Source organism: Nyctibius grandis, unplaced genomic scaffold (genome assembly GCF_013368605.1).
Source record: "Nyctibius grandis isolate bNycGra1 unplaced genomic scaffold, bNycGra1.pri scaffold_123_arrow_ctg1, whole genome shotgun sequence".
NCBI classification, from domain to species: Eukaryota; Metazoa; Chordata; class Aves; order Nyctibiiformes; family Nyctibiidae; genus Nyctibius; species Nyctibius grandis.
The window spans coordinates 3981-25870 of NW_027167496.1; the positions used below are offsets into that span (position 1 = coordinate 3981).

Below are 21890 nucleotides of genomic sequence, written 5' to 3' on the forward strand. Positions count from 1 at the left end.
CATGTGTAGGGGTGCACACATGTACAGAGGGCTACACACACACGTGTCGGGGATGCACATGCGTGTGTCAGGGATGCACACGCGTGTCGGGGGTGCACACGCATGTACTGAGGGGGGCACACGTGTACTGAGGGGGGCACACGCGTGTGTCAGGGGGTGCACACGCGTGTACTGAGGGATGCACACACATTGGGCCCTGTTGCCATGGCAACCGTGGGTCCCGGTCGCCATGGAGCCCCGTTGCCATGGCAACCGTGGGTCCCGGTCGCTACGGGGCCCCGTTGCCATGGCAACCGTGGGTCCTGGTTGCTATGGGGCCCCGTTGCCAGGGACAGTCGGTGGCGGGAGCCAAGGCCCGTTGCTATGGGCCCCGTTGCCATGGCAACCCCGTTGCCAGGGGAGGCCGCAAGTGACGGCGCTGCGGCGACGGCGGCGGGAGGCAGCGCACGTGGCGCGCAGTGCGCATGCGCGGGGGCTGCGGGTGGGGCGGGGCCGCCGGGGGGCTCTGCCCACTTCCGGCGCGGTGACGTCTGACGGCGCCGAGTGACGTAGCGGAAGAGGCGGGGCCTGAGGAGCGGAGCAGGAAGAGGTCGGTGGGGCCGGGGGGGGGCGGCGGGGATCGGGCCCGGACCCGTGCTGGTGGCCAGTGGGCCCGTGCTGGTGGCCAGTGGGCCCGAACTGGGGGGGTGTCTGTGTCCCAGTACGTGCTGGTGGCCAGTGGGCCCGTACTGGTGGCCAGTGGGCCCCAACTGGGGGGTGTCTGTGTCCCAGTACGTACTGGTGGCCAGTGGGCCCAAACTGGGGGGTGTCTGTGTCCCAGTACATACTGGTGGCCGGTGGGCCCGTACTGGTGGCCGGTGGGCCCGTACTGGGGGGGTCTGTGTCCCAGTACATACTGGTGGCCGGTGGGCCCGTACTGGTGGCCAGTGGGCCCGAACTGGTGACCAGTGGGCCCAAACTGGGGGGAGTCTGTGTCCCAGTACGTACTGGTGGCCAGTGGGCCCGTACAGGTGGCCAGTGGGCCCGAACTGGGTGGGAGTCTGTGTCCCAGTATGTACTGGTGGCCAGTGGGCCCGTGCTGGTGGCCAGTGAGCCCAGACTGGGGGGTGTCTTGTGTCCCAGTACATACTGGTGGCCAGTGGGCCCGAACTGGGGGGGTGTCTGTGTCCCAGTACATACTGGTGGCCAGTGGGCCCGTACTGGTGGCCAGTGGGCCCGTACTGTGGGGGGTCTGTGTCCCAGTACATACTGGTGGCCAGTGGGCCCGTACTGGTGGCCGGTAGGCCCATACTGGTAGCCAGTGGGCCCATACAGGTGGCCAGTGGGCCCAAACTGGGGGGGTGTCTGTGTCCCAGTACATACTGGTGGCCAGTGGGCCCGTACAGGTGGCCAGTGGGCCCGTGCTGGGGGGTGTCTGTGTCCCAGTATGTACTGGTGGCCGGTGGGCCCGTGCTGGTGGCCAGTGGGCCCGAACTGGGTGGGGGTCTGTGTCCCAGTATGTACTGGTGGCCAGTGGGCCCGTACTGGTGGCCAGTGGGCCCGTACTGGGGGGGTGTCTGTGTCCCAGCACATACTGGTGACCATTAACCCCGTACTGGGAGGGCTGTCCCCATCCCAGTACAGACTGGGAGCCTCCCCCCACGTGACGGCGCCTCCGTGTCCCCCCAGGTCCCGCCTGTCCCCGTCCAGCGGCGCTAGAGACCCTCGGCCATGGTGAGTAGGGCCACCGTGGCCACACCGGGGCCACCATGGTCACACCGGGGCCACCACAGCCTGATGCAGTCACTGAGGCTGTGCCAGGGCCACCATGGTCACACTGGGGCCACCGTGGCTGCATCGAGGCTACCACAGCTGGAACGGGGCCACTGTGGCTGTGCTAGGGCCACCATGGCCACACTGTGGCTCCTGTGGCTGTGCCAGGGCTGCCACAGCCTGATGTGGCAACTGTGGCTGTGCCAGGGCCACCACGGCTACACCAGGGCCACCATGGGCACACTGGGCCACTGTGGCTGGACTGGGGCCACCACGGCCACACTGGGGCTACCGTGGCTGTGCCAGGGCCACCACAGCCGCACCAGGGCCACTGTGGCTGTGCCAGGGCCACCATGGCCACACTGGGCCACTGTGGCTGCATCAGGACCACCATGGCCGCACCAGGGCCACCACAGCCTGATATGGCCACTGTGGCTGCACCAGGGCCACCGTGGTCACACTGGGGCCACCACGGCCACACTGGGGCCACCGTGGCTGTGCCGGGGCCACCACGGCCGCGCTGAGGCCACCATGGTCACACCGGGGCCACCGCAGCCTGATGCAGTCACTGTGGCTGTGCCAGGGCCACCATGGCCACATTGGGGCCACCGTGGCTGCATCGAGGCTACCACGGCTGGAGCGGGGCCACTCTGGCTGTGCCAGGGCCACCACGGCCACACTGGGCCACTGTGGCTGCACTGGGGCCACTGTGGCTGTGCCAGGGCCACGACGGCCACACTGGGCCACTGTGGCTGCACTGGGGCCACTGTGGCTGTGCCAGGGCCACTGTGGCCACGCCGGGGCCACCGTGCAGCTCCAACACCCCGTGTCCCCCCCAGGGCGAGCGCAAGGGCACCAACAAGTACTACCCGCCCGACTTCGACCCGGCCAAGGTGGGGGGTGCCAGGGGGCCCGGGGGGGTCCTGGGGGGTGGCCGGGGTGGCAAGGGGGTGGCTGGGGGGGGGCAGAGGGGGCTGAGGGGTGACAGGGGGGCTGGGGGAGGCCTGGGGGTGGCAAGGGGGGGCAGAGGGGGCTGGGGGTGGCCCAGGGGGTGACAGGGGGGCTGGGGGTCCTGGGGGGGGGGGACTGGGGGGTGATGGGGGGGGGACTGGGGGGTGGCAAGGGGGGCTGGGGGGGGCAGTGGGGGGACCTGGAGGGTGGCAGGGGGGGCTGGGGACTGGGGGGGTCCTGGGGGGTGGCCGGGGTGGCAGAGGGGGCTAGGGGGGGCTGCGGGGAGGGGCAGAAGGGGCTGGGGGGGGGCCTGGGGGACTGGGGTGGGCAGTGGGGGCCTGGGGGGTGACAAGGGGGGGCTGGGGGGGGGCACAGGGGTGGCGGGGGGGTGGCAGGGGGGGCCTGGGGGGTGACAGGAGGGGCTGGGGGGGGGGGCCTGGGAGGTGGCAGGGGGGCTGGGGGGTGGCAGAGGGGGCACTGGGGGGCCTGGGGGTGGCAGGGGGGGGCAGTGGGGTGACAGGGGGGGATCAGGGGTGACAGGGGGGTGACGGGGGAGACTGGGGGGGGGCCTGGGGGTTGACAGGGGTGGCAGGGAGGGCTGGGGGGTGACAAGGGTGGCAGAGGAGGCTGGGGGGGCTGGGGGGTGGCAGGGGTGGCAGGGGGGGTGACAGGGGTGGCCTGGGGGGGATGTGGTGCCCCCCTGACCCCCCCCTTTTGCCCCCCCCCCCCCAGCATGGCTCCCTCAACAAGTACCACCACAGCCACCCGCTGCGGGAGCGCGCCCGCAAGCTGGCCCAGGGCATCCTCGTCATCCGGTGAGGGGACACGGGGCGGGGTTGGGGACACCTGGGGGGGTTGGGGACACCTGGGGGGGTTGGGGACACGCAGGGGGGTGTCCCCGTCCCCCACGGCTGCGGTGACACCCCCCCCCCGCCGTGTCCCCCCCCCCAGGTTCGAGATGCCCTACAACATCTGGTGTGATGGGTGCAAGAGCCACATCGGGATGGGTGAGGGGCCGTGGCCCCTGTCCCCAACCCCCACAGTGTCCCCAACCCCCCCAGGACCCTTGTCCCTGTGTCCCCATGTCCCCAACCCCTCCCAGGACCCTTCCCCCCTTGTCCCCACTGTCCCCAAACCCCACAGGGCTCCTTCCCCCCGCTGTCCCTATGTCCCTGTCCCCCTCCAGGCCCCTTCCCCTCACTGTCCCCACTGTCCCCATGTCCCCAACCCTCTCCAGGCCCCTTGTCCCCACTGTCCCCGTGTCCCTGACCCCCTCCAAGCCCCTTGTCCCCGTGTCCCCAGACCCCTCCAAGCCCCTTCCCCCCGTGTCCCCACTGTCCCCACGTCCCAAACCCCCTCCAGGCTCCTTCCTCTCTTGTCCCCATGTCCCCAGACCCCCCCTAGGCCCCTTCCTCCCACTGTCCCCATGTCCCCAACCCCCCCCAGACCCCTTCTCCCTGTGTCCCCACTGTCCCCATGTCCCCAACCCCCTCCAAGCCCCTTCCCCCCTTGTCCCCATGTCCCCAGCCCCCTCTGGGCTCCTTCCCCCCATGTCCCCGACGCCCTCCAGGCTCCTTTCCCTCTTGTCCCCACTGTCCCCATGTCCCAAACCCCCCCGAGGCCCCTTCCCCTCACTGTCCCCACTGTCCCCGTGTCCCCAGCCCCCTCTGGGCTTCTTCCCCCCGTGTCCCCATGTCCCCGTGTCCCCAACCCCCTCCAGGCCCCTTCACCCCGTGTCCCCTCATGTCTCCACGTCCCCAACCTCCTCCAAGCCCCTTGTCCCCATGTCCCCATGTCCCCAACCCCTTCTGGGCTCCTTCCCCCCGCTGTCCCGACTGTCCCCATGTCCCCAACCCCCTCTAAGCCCCTTTCCCCTCTTGTCCCCATGTCCCCAACCCCCCCCAGGCCCCTTGTCCCTACTGTCCCCGTGTCCTTGACCGCCTCCAAGCCCCTTCCCCTCTTGTCCCCATGTCCCTGTCCCCCTCCAAGCCCCTTCCCCCCTTGTCCCCACGTCCCCAACCTCCCCAGGCCCCTTCCCCCCGCTGTCCCCATGTCCCCGACCCCCCCCAGGCCCCTTGTCCCCATGTCCCCGTGTCCCCAACTCCCCCAGGCCCCTTGTCCCCACTGTCCCCACGTCCCCAACCCTCTCCAAGCCCCTTCCTCTCACTGTCCCCACTGTCCTCATGTCCCAAACCCCCTCCAGGCTCCTTGTCCCTGCTGTCCCCATGTCTCCAAGCCCCTTCCCCCCCATGTCCCCACGTCCCCAGGGGCTTCAGGTGTCCCTGTCCCCCCCCGTGTCCCCTCCCAGGCGTCCGCTACAACGCCGAGAAGAAGAAGGTCGGCACCTACTACACCACCCCCATCTACAGGTGGGTGCGGTGGCCTCGGCGTGTCCCCTCCCCACAGGGGCACCCCTGGGGACCCCAACCCCTGTGTGCCACCCCCGTGATGTCCCCAGGTTCCGGATGAAGTGTCACCTCTGTGTCAACTACATCGAGCTGCAGACGGACCCGGCGGGCTGCGACTACGTCATCGTCAGCGGCGCCCGGCGCAAGGAGGAGCGCTGGGACATGGGGGACAACGAGCAGCTCCTGCCCACCGGTGGGTCCTTGTCCCCCCCCGCCCTGAGGCCACCCCCGTGGCACGTGTGACACGTCCTGGTTGTCCCTTTCCTTGTCGCAGAGCGGGAGGCCAAGGAGAAGCTGGAGACGGACGCCATGTACCGGCTGGAGCACGGCGTGGCCGACCGGGGGACGCTGCGGCGCGCTGTCCCCACGCTGGCCACCCTGCAGGAGGCCCAGAGCGCCTGGAAGGACGACTTCGGCCTCAACAGCCGCCTCCGGCAGCGCTTCAGGGTGAGGGGGGGGCACCCAGGGGGTCCCAGGGGGTCCCAAAGGGTCTCAGGGGGTCCTAGAGGGTCCCAGGGGGGTCCTAGAGGGGTCTCAGAGGGTCCCAGGGGGCCAAAGGACGACTTCGGCCTCAACAGCCGCCTCCGGCAGCGCTTCAGGGTGAGGGGGGGGCACCCAGGGGGTCCCAAAGGGTCCCAGGGGGTCACAGAGGGTCCCAGGGGGGTCCTAGAGGGGTCTCAGAGGGTTCCAGGGGGCCGAAGGGCAACTTCGGCCTCAACAGCCGCCTCCGGCGGCGCTTCAGGGTGAGGGGGGGGGCACCCAGGGGGTCTGGGAGGTCCCAAAGGGTCCCAGAGTGTCCCAGGGGGTCCCAGGGGGGTCCTAGAGGGGTCTCAGAGGGTTCCAGGGGGCCAAAGGACGACTTCGGCCTCAACAGCCGCCTCCGGCAGCGCTTCAGGGTGAGGGGGGGGCACCCAGGGGGTCCCAGGGGGGTCCCAGGGGGTCACAGAGGGGTCCTAGAGGGTTCCAGGGTGGTCCCAGGAGGTTCCAGTGGGTCCCAGGGGGGTCCCAGAGGGTCCCAGGGGCGTCCCAGGGCGTCACAGAGGGGACCTAGAGGGTCCCAGAGGTTCCTAGAGGGTCCCAGGGGAGTCCTTGAGGGGTCCCAGACGAGTCCCAGGGAGTCCTAGAGGGTCCCAGGGGGATCCCAGGAGGTTCCAGTGGGTCCCAGGGGGGTCCCAGAGGGTCCCAGAGTGTCCCAGGAGGTCACAGAGGGGTCCCAGGGGGTCACAGAGGGGACCTAGAGGGTCCCAGGGGGTCACAGAGGGGACCTAGAGGGTCCCAGAGGTTCCTAGAGGGTCCCAGGGGTTCCTAGAGGGGTCCCAGAGGGGTCCTTGAGTGTCCCAGGGGGTCATAGAGGGTCCCAGGGGGTTCCGGGGGGTCCCAGAGGGGTTCCAGGGGGGTCCCAGGGGGTTCTGGGGGGGTCCCAGAGGGGTCCTAGAGGGTTCCAGGAGGTCCTAGAGGGTTCCAGGGGGTCTCAGGGGGTTCCAGGGGGGTCCCAGAGGGGTCCTAGAGGGTCCCAGAGGATCCCAGGGGGTTCCAGGGGGTCTCGGGGGGGTCCCAGCGGGTCCTGGGGGTTCCAGGGGGATCCCAGAGGGGTCCTAGGGTGGTCCCAGGAGGTCCCAGGGGGGGTCCTAGAGGGTCCCAGGGGGTCACAGAGGGGTCCCAGGGGTGTCCCAGGATGGTCTCAGTGGGGTCCCAGGGGGTCCTAGAGGGTCCCAGAGGTGTCCAAGGGGGTCCCAGGGGGTTCCAGGGGGTCTCAGGGGGGTCCCAGGGAGACCCCAGGGAGTCCCAGAGGGGTCCCAGAGGGGTCCTAGAGGGTCTCAGGGTGTTCTGGGGGGTCCCAGGGTGGTCCCAGAGCATCCAGGGGGGTCCTGGAGGGTTCCAGGGGGTCCCACCCATATCCCCCCCCCCCCCGCCAGGAGGAGAAGAAGACCCTGCGGGAGGAGGAGGAGGAGGAGGGGGCTGCGCTGGGGCCGAAGGCTCGGGAGGAGGAGGAGGAGGAGGACCGGCGGGTGGCGGCGCTGCTGGCCCACCACAGCACCCACTGTGCGTGGGGGGGGGTCGAAGGGGGGGGGGCTGGGACCCCCTGGGGCCCCCCCCCCCCCCCGGTGACCCCCACCCTGTGTCCCCCCCCCCCCCCAGCCTACGAGGAGCGGCAGAGGATGAAGAGGGCCGAGATCTGCACCCGCCCCTGGTTCCCCTCCCCCCACAGCCCCACCCCCACCCTGCAGAGGCTCAATTTGGGGGGGGGGCTACGGGGAGGGGGAGGGGAGACCCCCCCCACCCCCCCCACCCCGGGGAGGGGGGCGCTGCGGGGGTGGGGGGGGGTGACCCCCACCCACACCCCTGCGGGGCTGGGGATCGTCCGGCGCCGTCCCGGGGAGGGGTCCGAGGGGCTGGGGACCCCCCGTAGCCCCCCCACGGCCCCCAGTAGCCACCCCCGGACCCCCAGTAGCCCCCTGGCCCCCCACAGCCCCCAGACCCCTCGTAGCCCCTTGACCTCCCACAGCCCCCCAGCCCCCAGTGGCAAGAAGACCCCCCATAGCCCGCCGGCCCCCCATAGCCCCCCCCGGACCTCCCGTAGCCCCCCCAGCAGCAAGACGACCCCCCGTAGCCCCCCCCCAGCCCCCAGTAGCCCCCAGACCCCCCACAGCCTCCCCGTAGCCCCCCACAGCCCCCAGACCCCCCACAGCCCCCAGACCCCCCGTAGCCCCCCGACCCCCCACAGCCCCCCCACCCCCAGCAGCAAGAAGACCCCCCATAGCCCCCCGACCCCCCCCCCGTAGCCCCCCAGCCCCCAGTAGCCCCACAACCCCCCCCAGCGAGCCCCAGGGTGGGGGTGACACCGGGGGGACCCCCCAGGGCCCCCCCCCCACTTCCCTCGTCGCCGACTATTCTGACTCCGGCTCCGAGAGCGGCTGAGGGGCCTTGGGGGGGCCGGACCCCCCCGGGGGGACCCCCCACCCCTGCACCCCCCCCATACACCCCCCCCGGGGGGACCCCCACCCCTGCACCCCCCCCACCCCTACACCCCACACCCCTACAGCCCCCCCGGGGGGGCCCCACACCCCTACACCCCCCACCCCTGCACACCCCCCACCCCTACACCCCCCCCCGACACCCCCCACCCATACACCCCTCCCACCCCCCCCAGGGGGGGCCCCACACCCCTACCCCCCCCCCATACACCCCCCACCCCTACACCCCCCCCATTCATTTATTACCCCCCCCCATTAATTTATACCCCACCCCATAATTTATGCCCCCCATAATTTATTCCCCCCCACCCCTTTGGGGGCTGGACCCCCCCCTCCTGGGGGACCACCCCCACCCCTGCACTCCCCCCACCCCAAACCCCCCCCTGTTAATTTATCCCCCCCCCCCACCCCATAATTTACCCCCCCACACCCCTTTGGGGGCCAGACCCCCCCTCCTGGCTGGTCCTGGGGTGCCCCCCCCCTAACACCCCCCCCACCCCAAACCCCCCCCTGTTAATTTATCCCCCCCACCACCCCATAATTTACCCCCCCCACCCCTCTGATCCCCCCCATTAATTTATCCCCCCCCCACCCCATAATTTACCCCCCCCACCCCTTTGGGGGCCAGACCCCCCCTCCTGGCTGGTCCTGGGGGGCCCCCCCACCCCACACTCCCCCACCCCCACCCCATAATTTATCCCCCCCCCCAATTTCCCCCCCCCCCCCCCCCCCCCCCCCATTAAAAGCTGGTGGCACCCCCGGCGCACTCGTGTCCTGCAGTGATTTACCCACCCCCCACCGCCACGACCCTGGCACGGGGATGGTGGCACCATGATGGTGTCCCCAAGGGGGGGGGGGTGTCCAGGTGTCCCCAAGGAATGGGGGGGGGTGTCAGGGGATGGTGGCACCACGATGGTGTCCCCAAGGGGGGGGGGGGGGGTGTCCCCACGACCCTGGCATGGGGACGGTGGCACCGTGATGGTGTCCCCAGGCATGAGGGGGGTGTCCCCACGAGCCCGGCATGGGGACAGTGCCACCATGATGGTGTCCCCAAGCACGGGGGGGTGTCCCCAAGGATGGGGGGGGTGTCCCCACAACCCCGACAGGGGGACGGTGCCACCACAATGGTGTCCCCAAGCACGGGGGGGTGTCCCCAAGGATGGGGGGGTGTGTCAGGGGACAGTGCCACCACGATGGTGTCCCCAAGGATGGGGGGAGGTGTCCCCACGGCCCCAGCACCACCGTGATGGTGTCCCCAGGCATGGGGGGGTGCCCCCAAGGATGGGGGGGTTGTCAGGGGACGGTGCCACCACACTGATGTCCCCAAGGGGGGGTTGTCCCTGCAGCCGGGCCCCCGGGGGTCCCTCTCTTCACCCCAGCTCCCCCCCCATGTCCCTCCCAGCTGTCCCCTGGGGGTGACGTGTGTTCCGGCCCCGCCATGGCCCTCGAAGCCATCCGCTACCGCCGCGGCTCCCTCGCCATCCTCAACCAGCTCCTGCTGCCCGAGCAGCTGCGCTATGAGCCCGTGGCTAGCGTGGAGAGGGCCTGGGTGGCCATCCGGGACATGGAGGTGGGTGGGGGGGCTCGTGGGGGGACACCCACCCACCCAGATTGGAGGGGTGACGGTTGCACCCATAGGTGCGGGGTGCCCCCGCCATCGCCCTCGTGGGGTGCCTGAGCCTGGCGCTGGAGCTGGCGGCGGGCGAGGGGCCGGCGAGCGACGTGGAAGGGCTGGTGGCCTTCGTGGGCGAGCGGCTGCGGGTGCTGGCCACGGCCAGGCCCACGGCGGCCAACCTGGGCCGCGAGGCAGAGCGGCTGCGGGAGGTGGCCAGGAGGCGAGCGGAGGGCGAGGGGGTGACGGCGGAGGCGCTGCGGGAGAGGTACGGGGGGTGCGGGGGGGATATGGGGGGGCATGGGGGGGGTATGGGGGGGGTATGGGGTGGGATATGGGGTGCTGGAGGGGGTATAGGGTGGGTACGGGGGGGGGATGGGGGGGGATGGGGGGGGATTTGGGGTGCTGGAGGGGGTATAGGGTGGGTACGGGGGGGAATGGGGGGGTTGGGGGGCTGGGAGGGGTATGGGGGGTATGGGGGGGGATTTGGGGGAGTATGGGGGGGTATGGGGTGCTGGGAGGGGTAGGGAGGGGGATATTGGGGTCACTGGGGGGGATTTGGGGTGTTGGGAGGGGTATGGGGGGGTTGTTAGGGTGCTGGGAGGGGGATGGGGGGGATTTGGGTGGAGTATGGGGGGGGTTGGGGTGCTGGGGGGGATTTAGGGGGGTATGGGGGGAGTTTGGGGTGCTGGGGGGGATTTAGGGGGGTATGGGGGGGGGGGGTTTGGGGTGCTGGGAGAGGTATATGGGGGGTTTTGGGGAGGGTATGGGGGGATACGGGGGTTTTCGGGGGGGGTATGGGGGATATGGGGTGATGGGAGAGGTAGGGAGGGGGATATTGGGGTCACTGGGGGGGATTTGGGGGGGGTTGTGGTGATGGGGGGAGTATGGGGGGTATGGGGGGGGTTTGGGGTGCTGGGGGGGTATGGGGGGGGATGTGGGGGTATGGGGGGGATGTGGGGGGTATGGGAGGGGTTGGGGGGGCAATATGGGGGGGTACAGGGGAGTATGGGGGGAGATGTGGGTGATATGGGGGGGTTTGGGGTGCTGGGAGAGGTATAGGGGGAGGTATGGGGTGATGGGGGGTATGGGGTGGGTATGGGGGGGTTTGGGGTGCTGGGAGGGGGTATGGGGGGGTATGGGGGGGTTGAGGTGCTGGGGGGTATAGGGGGGATTTGGGGGGGTATGGGGGGGATGTGTGGGGTTTGGGGTGGGTATGGGGGGGATGCGGTGTTGGGAGGGTTAGGGAGGGGGATATGGGGGTCACTGGGGGGGATTTGGGGTGCTGGGAGGGGTAGGGGGAAGGGGATATGGGGGGGTATGGGGTGGGTATGGGGGGGGTTGGGGTGTGGGGTGAGGTAGGGGGAGATATTGGGGTCACTGGGAGGGATTTGGGGGGTGGGGAGGGGTATGGGGTGGGTTTGGGGTGCTGGGGGGGGTATGAGGGGGTATGGGGGGGGTTGGGGTGCTGGGAGGGGATTTGGGGTGTGGGCAGAGGTGTGGGAGGTGTTGGGGTCCCCTGGGGGGATTTGGGGTGTGAGGAGAAGTGGGGGGAGATATTGGGGACACTGGGGGGGATATTGGGGTCCCCTATAGGGGGTTGGGGTGCTGGGTCTCGGGGAGGGGGGGCTGTGGGGTGAGAGGGGTCCCCTGGGGGGATTTGGGGTGCCTGGGGAGGGGGTGCCGGGGTGGGGGGGTGTCACCTGCCCCGTTGCCCCCCCCCCCAGCATCATCGAGCACATCGAGGGGCTGCTGGCCAAGGACCTGGAGGACAACCGGCGCCTCGGGGCGCACGGGGCGGGGGACATCCTGCGGCGCGTCCCCGTCCCCCCCGGCGGCGTCACCCTCCTGACCCACTGCAACACGGGCACGCTGGCCACGGCCGGCTACGGCACCGCGCTGGGTACGGCCACGGGGACTGCTGGCCCCCACTGTCCCCCCACACCATCCCCATTGTCCCCCCTGTCCCCACTGTCCCCCCTCACTGTCCCCACTGTCCCCCTGTCCCTGCTGTCCCCCCTCACCGTCCCCAATGTCCCCTCATCCCTGACGCTGTCCCCCTGTCCCCACTGTCCCCCTGTCCCCGCTGTCCCCCCTCGCTGTCCCCATTGTCCCCTCGTTCCCAACGCTGTCCCCGCTGTCCCCACTGTCCCCCCACACCGTCCTCGCTGTCCCCCCATGCTGTCCTTGCTGTCCCCACTGTCCCCCTGTCCCCACTGTCCCCCCTTGCCATCCCCACTGTCCCCCCTTCCCATACCCAACGTCCCCTTGTCCCCCACACCGTCCCCACTGTCCCCCTGTCCCCCCTCACCATCCCCACTGTCCCACCATCCCCCTGTCCCCCCACACCGTCCCTTCTGTCCCCGCTGGCCCCCTGTCCCTGCTGTCCCCCCTCACCGTCCCCACTGTCCCCTCGTCCCCGACGCCATCCCCGCTGTCCCCCTGTCCCCCCTGTCCCCCCTCACCGTCCCCAATGTCCCCTCGTCCCCAACGCTGTCCCCCTGTCCCCACTGTCCCCCCACACCATCCTCGCTGTCCCCCCATCCTGTCCCCGCTGTCCCCCCTCACCGTCCCCAATGTCCCCTCATCCCCGACGCTGTCCCCCTGTCCCCGCTGTCCCCCCTCGCTGTCCCCATTGTCCCCTCGTCCCCAACGCTGTCCCCGCTGTCCCCCTGTCCCCACTGTCTCCCCACACCGTCCCCGCTGTCCCCACTGTCCCCACTGTCCCCCTGTCCCCACTGTCCCCCCTCACGGTCCCCACTGTCCCCCTGTCCCCGCTGTCCCCCCTCACTGTCCCCATTGTCCCCTCGTCCCCAACGCTGTCCCCCTGTCCCCACTGTCCCCCCACACCTTCCTTGCTGTCCCCCTGTCCCCGCTGTCCCCCCTCACCGTCCCCGCCGTCCCCTCGTCCCCGACGCCGTCCCCGCTGTCCCCAGGGATCGTGCGGGCGCTGCACGAGCGGGGCCGCCTGGCGCGGGTGTTCTGCACCGAGACCCGACCCTACAACCAGGGCGGGCGGCTCACGGCCTTCGAGCTGCGCCATGACGGGATCCCCGCCACCCTCATCGCCGACAGCGCCGCCGCCGCCGCCATGTGCCACCGCGGCGTCCAGGGTCAGCGGGGACCGGGACCAGGACCGGGACGGGAGAGGGGTGGGATGGGGACAGGGATGGGACAGGGACATGGGAGAGGGATGGGGTGGGCTGGGGCAGGGACAGGGGCAAGAAGGTGACAGGACAGGGACATGGTGGGGCAGGAGGGATGGGGACGGGATGGGGTAGGAGGGACAAAGATGTCACAGGAGAGGAGTGGGACAGGGACAGGACAGGGACGTAACGGGGCAGGAGGGACAAGGATGTGGCAGGAGAGGGATGGGATGGTGACAGGACAGGGACATGGGGCAGGAGGGATGGGGATGGGATGGGGCAGGAGGGACAAGGATGTGGCAGGAGAGGGATGGGATGGGGACAGGACGGGGATGGGACAGGGGCACAATGGGAGGGACAGGGACACGGTGGGAGAGAGATGGGATGGGGACATTTTGGGGCAGGAGAGGGGTGGGACGGTGACAGGACAGGGACGTGGGGCAGGAGGGATGGAGTAGGAGGGACAGGGACGTTTTGGGTCAGGGAGGGAGACAAGATGGGGCAGGAGGGACAAGGATGCGGCAGGAGAGGGGTGGGATGGTGACAGGACAGGGACATGGTGGGGCAGGAGGGATAGGGACGTTTTGAGGCAGGGACAGGGACGTAACGGGGCAGAAGGGACAAGGATGGGGCAGGAGAGGGGTGGGATGGGGACAGGAGAGGGACATGGGGCAGGAGGGACAGGGATGGGATGGGGTAGGAGGGACGGGGACGTTTTGGGGCAGGGATGGGGACAAGGATGGGGACAGGAGAGGGATGGGATGGGACAGGGGCACAATGGGAGGGACAGGGATGGGACGGGGACATTTTGGGGCAGGGACGGGGGCAAGAAGGGGCAGGAGGGACAAGGATGGGGCAGGAGAGGGGTGGGACGGTGACAGGACAGGGACATGGTGGGGCAGGAGGGATGGGACAGCAGGGACAGGGACGTAACGGGGCAGGAGGGACAAGGATGTGGCAGGAGAGGGGTGGGACGGGACAGGGACATGGTGGGAGAGGGATGGGGACATTTGGGGACAGGGACAGGGGCAGGAGAGGGGTGGGATGGGGCAGGGACGGGATGGGACAGTGGGGACAGTGATGGGATGGGAGGGACAGGAGGGACAGGGGCAGGAGGGACGGGGACAGGGTGGGCCGGGGCCATTTTGGGGCCGGGGCCACCCCGTGTCCCTTGTCCCCAGCCGTGGTGGTGGGCGCCGACCGCGTGGCCGCCAACGGGGACACGGCCAACAAGATCGGCACGTACCAGCTGGCGGTGGCGGCGCGGCACCACGGGGTCCCCTTCTACGTGGCCGCCCCCAGCTCGTCCTGTGACATGACGCTGGCCGGTGGCACCGACATCGTCCTCGAGGAGCGGCCGGGCCGGGAGCTCACCCACCTGCGGGGCCTCTGCCTCGCCCCCCCGGGTGGGTGCCACGCGGGTCCCATGTGGGGCTGGGGGTCCCATATGGGGTGGGGAGGTCCCATATGGAGTTGGGGGTCCCATATGGGGTGGGGGGCTCCTATATAAGACAGGGGGGGTCCCATATGAGGCTGGGGGTCCCATATGGAGTGGGGGGTCCTATATGGGGTGGGGAGGTCCCATATGGGGTGGGGGGTCCTGTATGAGGCAGAGGGGTGCTATATAAGACAGGGGGGTCCCATATGGGGCTGGGGGTCCCATATGGAGTGGGGGGGTCCCATATGGGGCAGAGGGTCCCATATGGGGCAGAGGGTCCCATATAGGGTGGGTAAGTCGTATATAGGGCAGGGGGCTCCCATATGAGGCTGGGAGTCCTATATGGGGTGGGGAGGTCCCATATGGAGTGGGGGGTCCTATATAAGACGGGGGATCCCATATGGGGCAGGTAGGTCCCATATAGGGTGGATAGGTCCTATATAGGGACCTGACACCCCCCCCCCCGCCTCAGATATCGACGTGTGGAACCCGGCCTTTGACGTCACCCCCCATGACCTCATCACCGGCGGCATCGTCACCGAGTGGGGGGTGTTCGCCCCCGCCGAGCTGCGCCACGCGCTGGCGGAGCGCGGCGCCGCCGCTGGGGGGCAGTAAAGGGCCTTTGGGAACCGCTTCCGCCTCGCTGAATCCCGGCGTGCCTTGCGTCGCGCCTCGCTGTATCCCGGCGTGCCTTGCGCCGCGCCTCGGCGTCGTTCGCGCCTCAGTGTATCCCGGCGTTCTTTGCGCCGCGCCTCGCTGTATCCCGGCGTCCTTCGCGCCTCGTATCCCGGCGTGCCTTGCACCTCGCTGTATCCCGGCGTACCTTGCGCCGCGCCTCGCTGTATCCCGGCATACCTTGCGCCGCGCCTCGCTGCGCCGCTATATCCCGCCGTCCTTCGCGCCTCGCTGTATCCCGGCATGCCTTGCGCCTCGCCTCAGTGTATCCCGGCGTGCCCTGCGCGCGGGAACCCGGAAGTGCCGTGGTGGTGGAGGCGACATGGCGCAGGGGACGCCCAAGGCGGCGGCCAAGCGGCCCGGGCGGGCGGCGGCGGCGGCGGAGACCCGGGCACGGGGGCCGCGGAAGGGAGGTGAGGGGCGGCCGGGCCCCGGGGGGGGCCGGGAGGGGGGGGCTGGAGAGGGAGGCCTGGAGGCGGAGGCCTGGAGAAGGAGGGGGGGGCCCTTGGAGAGGGGGCAGCGGAGGTCGGGGGATCTCGGGGGGGGGCACCGGGGGTGGGGGGGCCTCGGGGGGGGGGGAGCAGCGGGGATGGGGGGACCCCGGGGGGCTCCGGCGCTGCCCCCCACCCGCTGCCCTTCCCCCCCCTAGGCCGCACGATCGCCCCCAAGAAGCTCCGTGTGATCCAGCAGCAGAAGCTGAAGAAGGTGAGGGGAGGGGGGGGCAGGGGGAGGTTGGGTGGGCCCGGGGGGGTCCCATGGGTGCCCCCCCCCCTCGCTGACCCCCCCCCCAAATCCGCAGCGCCTCGAGGTCGGCATCCGCATGAAGATCGAGCACGAGGCCGTGCAGCGGGCGAGCACCGGCCTCCCCAAGAAGCTCGCGCTGGTCGCCGCCCCCTCCCCCCCCCACCACCGCCACCCCCCCCCGGAAGGGTAAAGCCAAGAAGGGACGGGGCTGAGCCCCCCTCCCCCCCCCCCTCAGACCCCCCCCGAGGCGCACGGCGGGGGCAGGAGCTGTCACAAACGCGTCCGGTCTCAGCGTCGCTGTAATTGTTTAATAAATGGGATGGGGGGAGCGCGGCTGCCCCCCCCCCCCCCCCCCCCCGCTGGTGCCCCCTAAAATGATTTGGGGGGGGGGGGAGACACCGTGCGCGGGGAAGGAGCTGGGCCCGGGGGGGGGTCCCAGGGTCGAGATCTCGGGGGTGGAGGGGGCACCATGGGGGTGTTGGGGCGGTCCCGGAGCCGGGGTGGGGGGGGTGGTCCGGGGGCTCCCGGGGTCGGCGGTGGCCAGGGGGGGTGGGACGGGGCAGCCCTGGGTGGCGGGGAGGGGGTCGCGGGGCAGCACGGAGGGTGTCTGGGCGGCCCCAGAGCCGGGGGGGGGGTGCCCGGGGTCGTTGGTGCCCCGGGGAGGGGGGGGAGTCCCGGGGGGGTCCCGGTGTCCCCGGGGGGGAGGCGGGTCCCAGGGTCGAGATCTCGGGGGGTGGGGGGTGTCACGGGGGGTGTCGGGGCGGCTCTGGAGCCCGGGGGGTTCCCGGGGTCGGGGGGGGTCGCGGGGGGGTCCCGGTGTCCCCGGGGGGGGTCCCCGCCCCGCCCCCGTTACGCGATCGCGGTTCCCGACGCCGCCACAACTTTATGAATGGGCTCGCCGAGGCCACGCCCCCTCGGGCGAGGCACCGCCTTCCCGCGCCCTGATTGGTCCGCTGCGCCGTGATTGACAGCTCGCCCCCACCTCGGGTTGATTGACAGCGGAAGGAGCCGCCGGCGGCCAATCGGCGGGCGGCGTGGGCGGGGTTTACGCTGCGGTTGAGCCTTAAAGGCGCCGCGTCCCGTTTCGGGGGGGGGGGGACAGGCGACACGTGGGCACCCCCTTGGGGGGTGGGGCCTGTTCGGGCGTGGCTCAGCCCCTCCCCCACCCCCCCTCCCCCCCCTCTGACGTCAGGGAAATTCCCTGCAACCGGGCGCGTCCCGCGCGGCGCCGCCGGGTTATTTTGGGAAACAAACAGGGGGGAGGGGCGGCCGCTGGGGCCCCATCCCCCCCCCCCGTGCCCCTCCCCCACCCCCCCGTGCCCCTCCCCCCCCCGTGACTCACCCCGTAATCCCCTAATTACCGGTGACGCCCCAGCCCCGGGGCGGGGGGGGGACCGGATTCTCCCCCTCCCCGCGGCGACGCCCGAGCCCCGGGGGGGTCCCGTGGGGGGTCCCGTGGGCTGCGGAGGGTCCCCAACCCCCCACCCCTCCCCCCACTGTGGGTCCCTCCCTCCCCGTGGGGACCCAGCCCCCCACCGAGGCGTCTGGCTTCCCGCCCCCCGGTTTTGGGGACCCTCCCCCCGGTTTTGGGGACCCTCCCCCGGTTTTGGGGAACCCCCCCGGGGTTTGGGGACCCCTCCCGGTTTTGGGGACCCCCCGGGGGTTTTGGGGACCCCCCCCCGGGGGTTTCGGGGGTCTCTGCGGTGTGGAAGAACCTGCGGGTCCCGGTGAGCTCGGCCATGCACGCGGGACCCAGGCAGGGCTCCACCACGGGGGGGGTTTGGGGGGTCCCGGGGGGGTCCCAGGGGGTTTTTGGGGGGTCCCAGAGGGTTTTAGGGGGGTCCCAGGGGGGGTTAGAGGAGTCCCAGAGAGTTTTGGGGGGGTCCCAGAGGGTTTAGTGGGGTCTCAGGAGGGTTTATGGGGGTCCCAGGGAGGTTTAGGGGGTCCCAGGGAGTTTTTGGGGGGTCCCAGAGGGTTTAGGGGGTCCCAGGGCAGCTTATGGGGGTCCCAGAGGGTTTAAGAGGGTCCCAGGGGGGTTTAGGGGGGTCTTGGGGGTTTAGGAGGATCCCAGGGGGGTCCCAGAAAGTTTTAGAGGGGTCCCAGGGGAGTTTAGAGGAGTCCCAGAGAGTTTTGGGGGGGGTCCCAGAGGGTTTAGCGGGGTCTCAGAGGGGTTTTGGGGGTTCCAGGGCAGTTTATGGGGGTCCCAGAGGATTTTAGGGGGGTCTGGGGGGTTTAGGGGTGTCCCAGGGGTGGTTTTGAGGGGTCCCAGCGGGTTTAAGGGGGTCCCAGGGCAGTTTAGAGGCATCCCAGAGGGTTTTTGGGGGGTCACAGAGGGTTTTTTGGGGGTCTCGGGGGGTTAGGGGGGGTCCTAGAGAGTTTTGGGGGGTCCCAGAGGGTTTAGAGGGATTCCAGGGGGGTCCCAGGGGGGTTTTGGGGGAGTTTAGAGGGGTCCCAGGGGGGTTTAGAGGGGTCTCGTGGTGGTTAGGGGGGTCCCAGGGAGGTCCCAGAGGGTTTAGGGGGTCCCAGAGGGTTTAGGCGGATTCCAGGGGGGTCCCAGGGGGATTTTGAGGGGTCCCATAGAGTTTTTGGGGGTCTCGGGGGTTTAGGAGGGTTCCAGGGAGGTTTTGGGGGGGTTTAGAGGGGTCCCAGAGAGTTTAGGGGGATTCCAGGGGGTCCCAGGGGGGTTTAGGGGGGGTCCCAGAGGGTTTAGGAGGGTTCCAGGGGGGTCCCAGGGGGGTTTTGGGGGTCTCAGGGGTTTAGGAGGGTTCCAGGGGTGCCCCAGGGGGGTTTTGGGGGTCTCAGGGGTTTAGGAGGGTTCCAGGGGGGTCCCAGGGGGGTTTAGGGAGGTCCTAGAGGGTTTAGAGGGGTCCCAGAAGGTTTAGGGGGGTTCCAGGGGGGTCCCAGAAGGTTTAGGGGGGTTCCAGGGGGGTCCCAGGGGGTTTAGGTGCCCCCCCCAGGGTGGCATTCCGGGCGCGCGGGGCCAGACTCCTGTTCCTGCTGAACTGAGCCAGTTTAACCAAAGCAACTGCGTATCAGCTCAGTAGGCACGGGAGGCTGGGCCGGGGGGGTCCCGGGGGGGTCCTGGGGGGTCCTGGCACCCTTGGGTGGGGGTCCGGCATCCGGGGAGGGTCCCCAAGCGTCGTCAAGGGTGGGGGGGGGGTCCCAAGCGCGAAGGGGGGGAGCGGAACTTAGCCACTGTGAACACGACGCGGTGCCAACTCTGTTCACAGGTGGGCTAAGCCCTGCCCCCCCACCCCCCAAACCCCCCCCCCCCAGCACCCACCCGTGACCCCCCCCGCACCCACCCACCCACCCACCCGCGGGGGTCCCGGCGCCCCGCGCTGCGGGGGCTGGCGCCCGTTGGAAATCCCTGGCAATGTGATTTTGGGTGCAAAAAGGTCAAAAAATCGCATCGCCAGGAACCCCCGCGGGCGGCAGCGGGGTGGGGGGGGGGCGCCGGGGTGGGGGTGGGGGTGTTGGGGTGGGGGGTGACCCCCCCCACACTCATTGGGGACGGGGACGGTCCTTCGGTGCGGCCGTCGGGGCCGGGAAGCGCCTGGGGAGAGGAGGGTGGGGGTGAGGTGGGGGGGTCCTTGTGCCACCCCAGGGTGGGGGGCACCCAGGTGGGGTCACATCAGGGACCCCCCCCCAATGTCAGAGGGACCTGGGGGGGTCCCTGTGCCACTCTGGGTGGGGGGTACCAGGGTCAGGGACCTCCCCCCAATGCCAGCAGGACCTGGGGGGGTCCCTGTGCCACCCCAGGGTGGGGGGTACCTGGGTCAGGGACCCCCCCCCCCAATGTCAGAGGGATCTGGGGGGGTCTCTGTGCCACCCCAGGGTGGGGGGTACCCGGGTCAGGGACCCCCCCCCAATGCCAGCAGGACCTGGGGGGGGTCCCTGTGCCACCCAGGGTGGGGGATACCCAGGTCAGGGACCCCCCCCCAATGTCACAGGGATCTGGGGGGGTCCCTGTGCCACTCTGGGTGGGGGGTACCCAGGTCAGGGACCCCCCCCAACACCACCAGGGTCACCGACACCCCCCGCGGTGGCGGCTGGGTGGGCAAAGGTGTCCCCAGGTGCCACCACGTGTGTCCCCGCGGCGCTCGGTGGCCACCGGGTCCCGTGTGGCACCGGCGAAGCCGCCCCCGTGTCCGCCAGCGCCGCCAGGGGCCACCAGCACCGGCGACGTCACCGCGTCCCCCCCGGACCGACGGGTGGCACCGGGACCTCGGTGACCCCCCGGACCCCTGGATGTGGCCATGGGTGGCCGTGGGTGGCCGTGGGGCTCAGTGTCCTCGTGGACGCAGGTGTTGGGGCTCCTGGGGTGGCTGTGGGTGGCCATGGGGCTCGGTGTCCCCCAGTACCCCTGGATGTGGCCGTGGGGTGGCCATAGGGAGCCGTGGGGTGGCCATGGGGTGGCCATGAGGTGGCACTGGGACCTCAGTGTCCCCCAGTACTCCTGGATGTGGCCACGGGATGGCCATGGGGTGGCCACTGGGCAGACAGGGACCTCAGTGACCCCCAGGACCACTGGATGTGGCCATGGGGTGGCCGTGGGTGGCCATGGGGCTCGGTGTCCCCCAGTACCCCTGGATGTGGCCGTGGGATGGCCATGGGGAGCCATGGGGTGGCCGTGGGGTGGCCGTGGGTCTCGGTGTCCCCGTGGCCGCGGGTGTCGGGGCTCCTGGGGTGGCCGTGGGGTGGCCATGGGGCAGACAGGGACCTCAGTGTCCCCCAGCACGCCTAGATGTGGCCGTGGGTGGCCATGGGGTGGCCGTTGGTGGCCATAGGGTGGCCATGGGGCTCGGTGTCCCCCATTACCCCTGGATGTGGCCACGGGGTGTCCGTGGGGCTTCCATGGGTGGCCATGGGGTGGCCGTTGGTGGCCATGGGGTGGCTGGGGACCTCAGTGTCCCCCAGTACCCCTGGATGTGGCCGTGGGGTGGCTGTGGGGTGGCCATGGGGCTCGGTGTCCCCATGGACACGGGTATCAGGGCTCCTGGGGTGGCCGTGGGTGGCCACGAGGTGGCCGTGGGGCTTGGTGTCCCCCAGTACCCCTGGATGTGGCCATGGGGAGCCGTGGGGTGGCCATGGGGTGGCTGGGGACCTCAGTGTCCCCCAGTACCTCTGGATGTGGCCGTGGGGTGACCATGGGCGGCCATGGGTGGCCATGAGGTGGCCATGGGGCTTGGTGTCCCCCACTACCCCTGGATGTGGCCATTGGGTGGCCGTGGGTCTTTCATGGAGTGGCTGTGGGTGGCCATCGGGTGGCCATGGGGCAGACAGGGACCTCAGTGTCCCCCAGCACCCCTGCATGTGGCCGTGGGGTGGCCGTAGGTGGCCACGGGGTGGCCGTGGGTCTCGGTGTCCCCATGGCCGCCGGATCTCCTGGGGTGGCCATGGGTGGCCACGGGGCAGACAGGGACCTCAATGTCCCCCAGCACCCCTGGATGTGGCCATGGGGAGCCATGGGGTGGCCATGGGGAGCCGTGAGGTGGCCACGGGGCAGACAGGGACCTCAATGTCCCCCAGCACCCCTGGATGTGGCCATGGGGTGGCCATGGGGAGCCGTGGGGTGGCTAAGAGGTGGCCATGGGTGGCCACGTGGTGGCCGTGGGTCTCGGTGTCCCCGTGGCCGCGGGTGCCGGGGCTCCGGTGCCGGTGGCCACCGCGGGGTTGGTGGCAGCCGCGGGGCTGGTCGGGCGCCATGTGGGATCGGGGAGGCCCCTCCCGGGGTGACATCACCGTCCCCACGGCAACGGGCGACTTCAAAGGGAGTCGGGTGGGAAAGGACCCAAAACCGGGGATAAACAGGGACCGGCGGCGGGGGGGGCGCGAGGGGCCACCGAGGGGTCCCGCTTGGTGGCCACAGGGCTGGGGGGGACACGAGGGGTCCTGCTTGGTGGCCACAGCGGTGGGGAGGGACACAAGGGGCCACAGCGAGGTCCTGCTTGGTGGCCACCACGGCGCCACTGGGGTGGGGGGGGACATGAGGGGTCTGTCTTGGTGGCCACCAGAGTGGGGGGCCCGCTTGGTGGCCACTGCAGTGCCACTGGCACTGGGATGGGGGGGGACACGAGGGGCCACCGCGGGGTCCTGCTTGGTGGCCACGGCGGTGTCACCGGGGTGAGAGGGGACAGGAGGGGCCACAGCGGGGTCCTGCTTGGTGGCCGCCAGGGTGGGGGGGGG

At 70.6% G+C, this 21890-nt stretch overlaps 3 protein-coding genes across 3 annotated transcripts; all 3 read left to right on the top strand.

The window, feature by feature from the left end:
- The first annotated feature begins 530 nt into the window (after positions 1-530).
- Positions 531-7894, top strand: YJU2B (YJU2 splicing factor homolog B). Its single transcript, XM_068424578.1, has 10 exons — positions 531-589; positions 1669-1713; positions 2592-2645; positions 3436-3518; positions 3655-3710; positions 5012-5072; positions 5162-5304; positions 5386-5558; positions 7028-7154; positions 7251-7894. Exons 2-10 carry the CDS (start codon positions 1711-1713, stop codon positions 7892-7894), a joined length of 1344 nt encoding a protein of 447 aa, XP_068280679.1. The 5' UTR covers positions 531-589; positions 1669-1710.
- A 1598-nt stretch (positions 7895-9492) lies between these two features.
- On the top strand, positions 9493-14915 carry MRI1 (methylthioribose-1-phosphate isomerase 1). The gene is made up of 6 exons (XM_068424579.1): positions 9493-9656; positions 9725-9966; positions 11426-11601; positions 12635-12811; positions 14026-14250; positions 14755-14915. The coding sequence occupies exons 1-6, from the start codon at positions 9525-9527 to the stop codon at positions 14895-14897; spliced, it is 1095 nt and encodes a 364-aa protein (XP_068280680.1). The 5' UTR covers positions 9493-9524; the 3' UTR covers positions 14898-14915.
- Positions 14916-15224: 309 nt separating this feature from the next.
- On the top strand, positions 15225-16039 carry CUNH19orf53 (chromosome unknown C19orf53 homolog). The gene is made up of 3 exons (XM_068424580.1): positions 15225-15370; positions 15607-15662; positions 15757-16039. Exons 1-3 carry the CDS (start codon positions 15280-15282, stop codon positions 15889-15891), a joined length of 282 nt encoding a protein of 93 aa, XP_068280681.1. The 5' UTR covers positions 15225-15279; the 3' UTR covers positions 15892-16039.
- The last annotated feature ends 5851 nt before the right edge of the window (positions 16040-21890 follow it).

What these genes read in the sequence shown, in the direction of transcription:
- YJU2B (XM_068424578.1), top strand. An exon ending in CAAGAGCCACATCGGGATGG is followed by an intron (nt 3,711 to 5,011) that starts GTGAGGGGCCGT and finishes GTCCCCTCCCAG; the next exon opens with GCGTCCGCTACAACGCCGAG. An exon ending in TACACCACCCCCATCTACAG is followed by an intron (nt 5,073 to 5,161) that starts GTGGGTGCGGTG and finishes TGATGTCCCCAG; the next exon opens with GTTCCGGATGAAGTGTCACC.
- MRI1 (XM_068424579.1), top strand. Translation starts at nt 9,525, where the DNA reads ATGGCCCTCGAAGCCATCCGCTACCGCCGCGGCTCCCTCGCCATCCTC. An exon ending in TGGCCATCCGGGACATGGAG is followed by an intron (nt 9,657 to 9,724) that starts GTGGGTGGGGGG and finishes TTGCACCCATAG; the next exon opens with GTGCGGGGTGCCCCCGCCAT. An exon ending in CCTCTGCCTCGCCCCCCCGG is followed by an intron (nt 14,251 to 14,754) that starts GTGGGTGCCACG and finishes CCCCCGCCTCAG; the next exon opens with ATATCGACGTGTGGAACCCG.
- CUNH19orf53 (XM_068424580.1), top strand. Translation starts at nt 15,280, where the DNA reads ATGGCGCAGGGGACGCCCAAGGCGGCGGCCAAGCGGCCCGGGCGGGCG. An exon ending in ACGGGGGCCGCGGAAGGGAG is followed by an intron (nt 15,371 to 15,606) that starts GTGAGGGGCGGC and finishes TCCCCCCCCTAG; the next exon opens with GCCGCACGATCGCCCCCAAG. An exon ending in AGCAGCAGAAGCTGAAGAAG is followed by an intron (nt 15,663 to 15,756) that starts GTGAGGGGAGGG and finishes CCAAATCCGCAG; the next exon opens with CGCCTCGAGGTCGGCATCCG.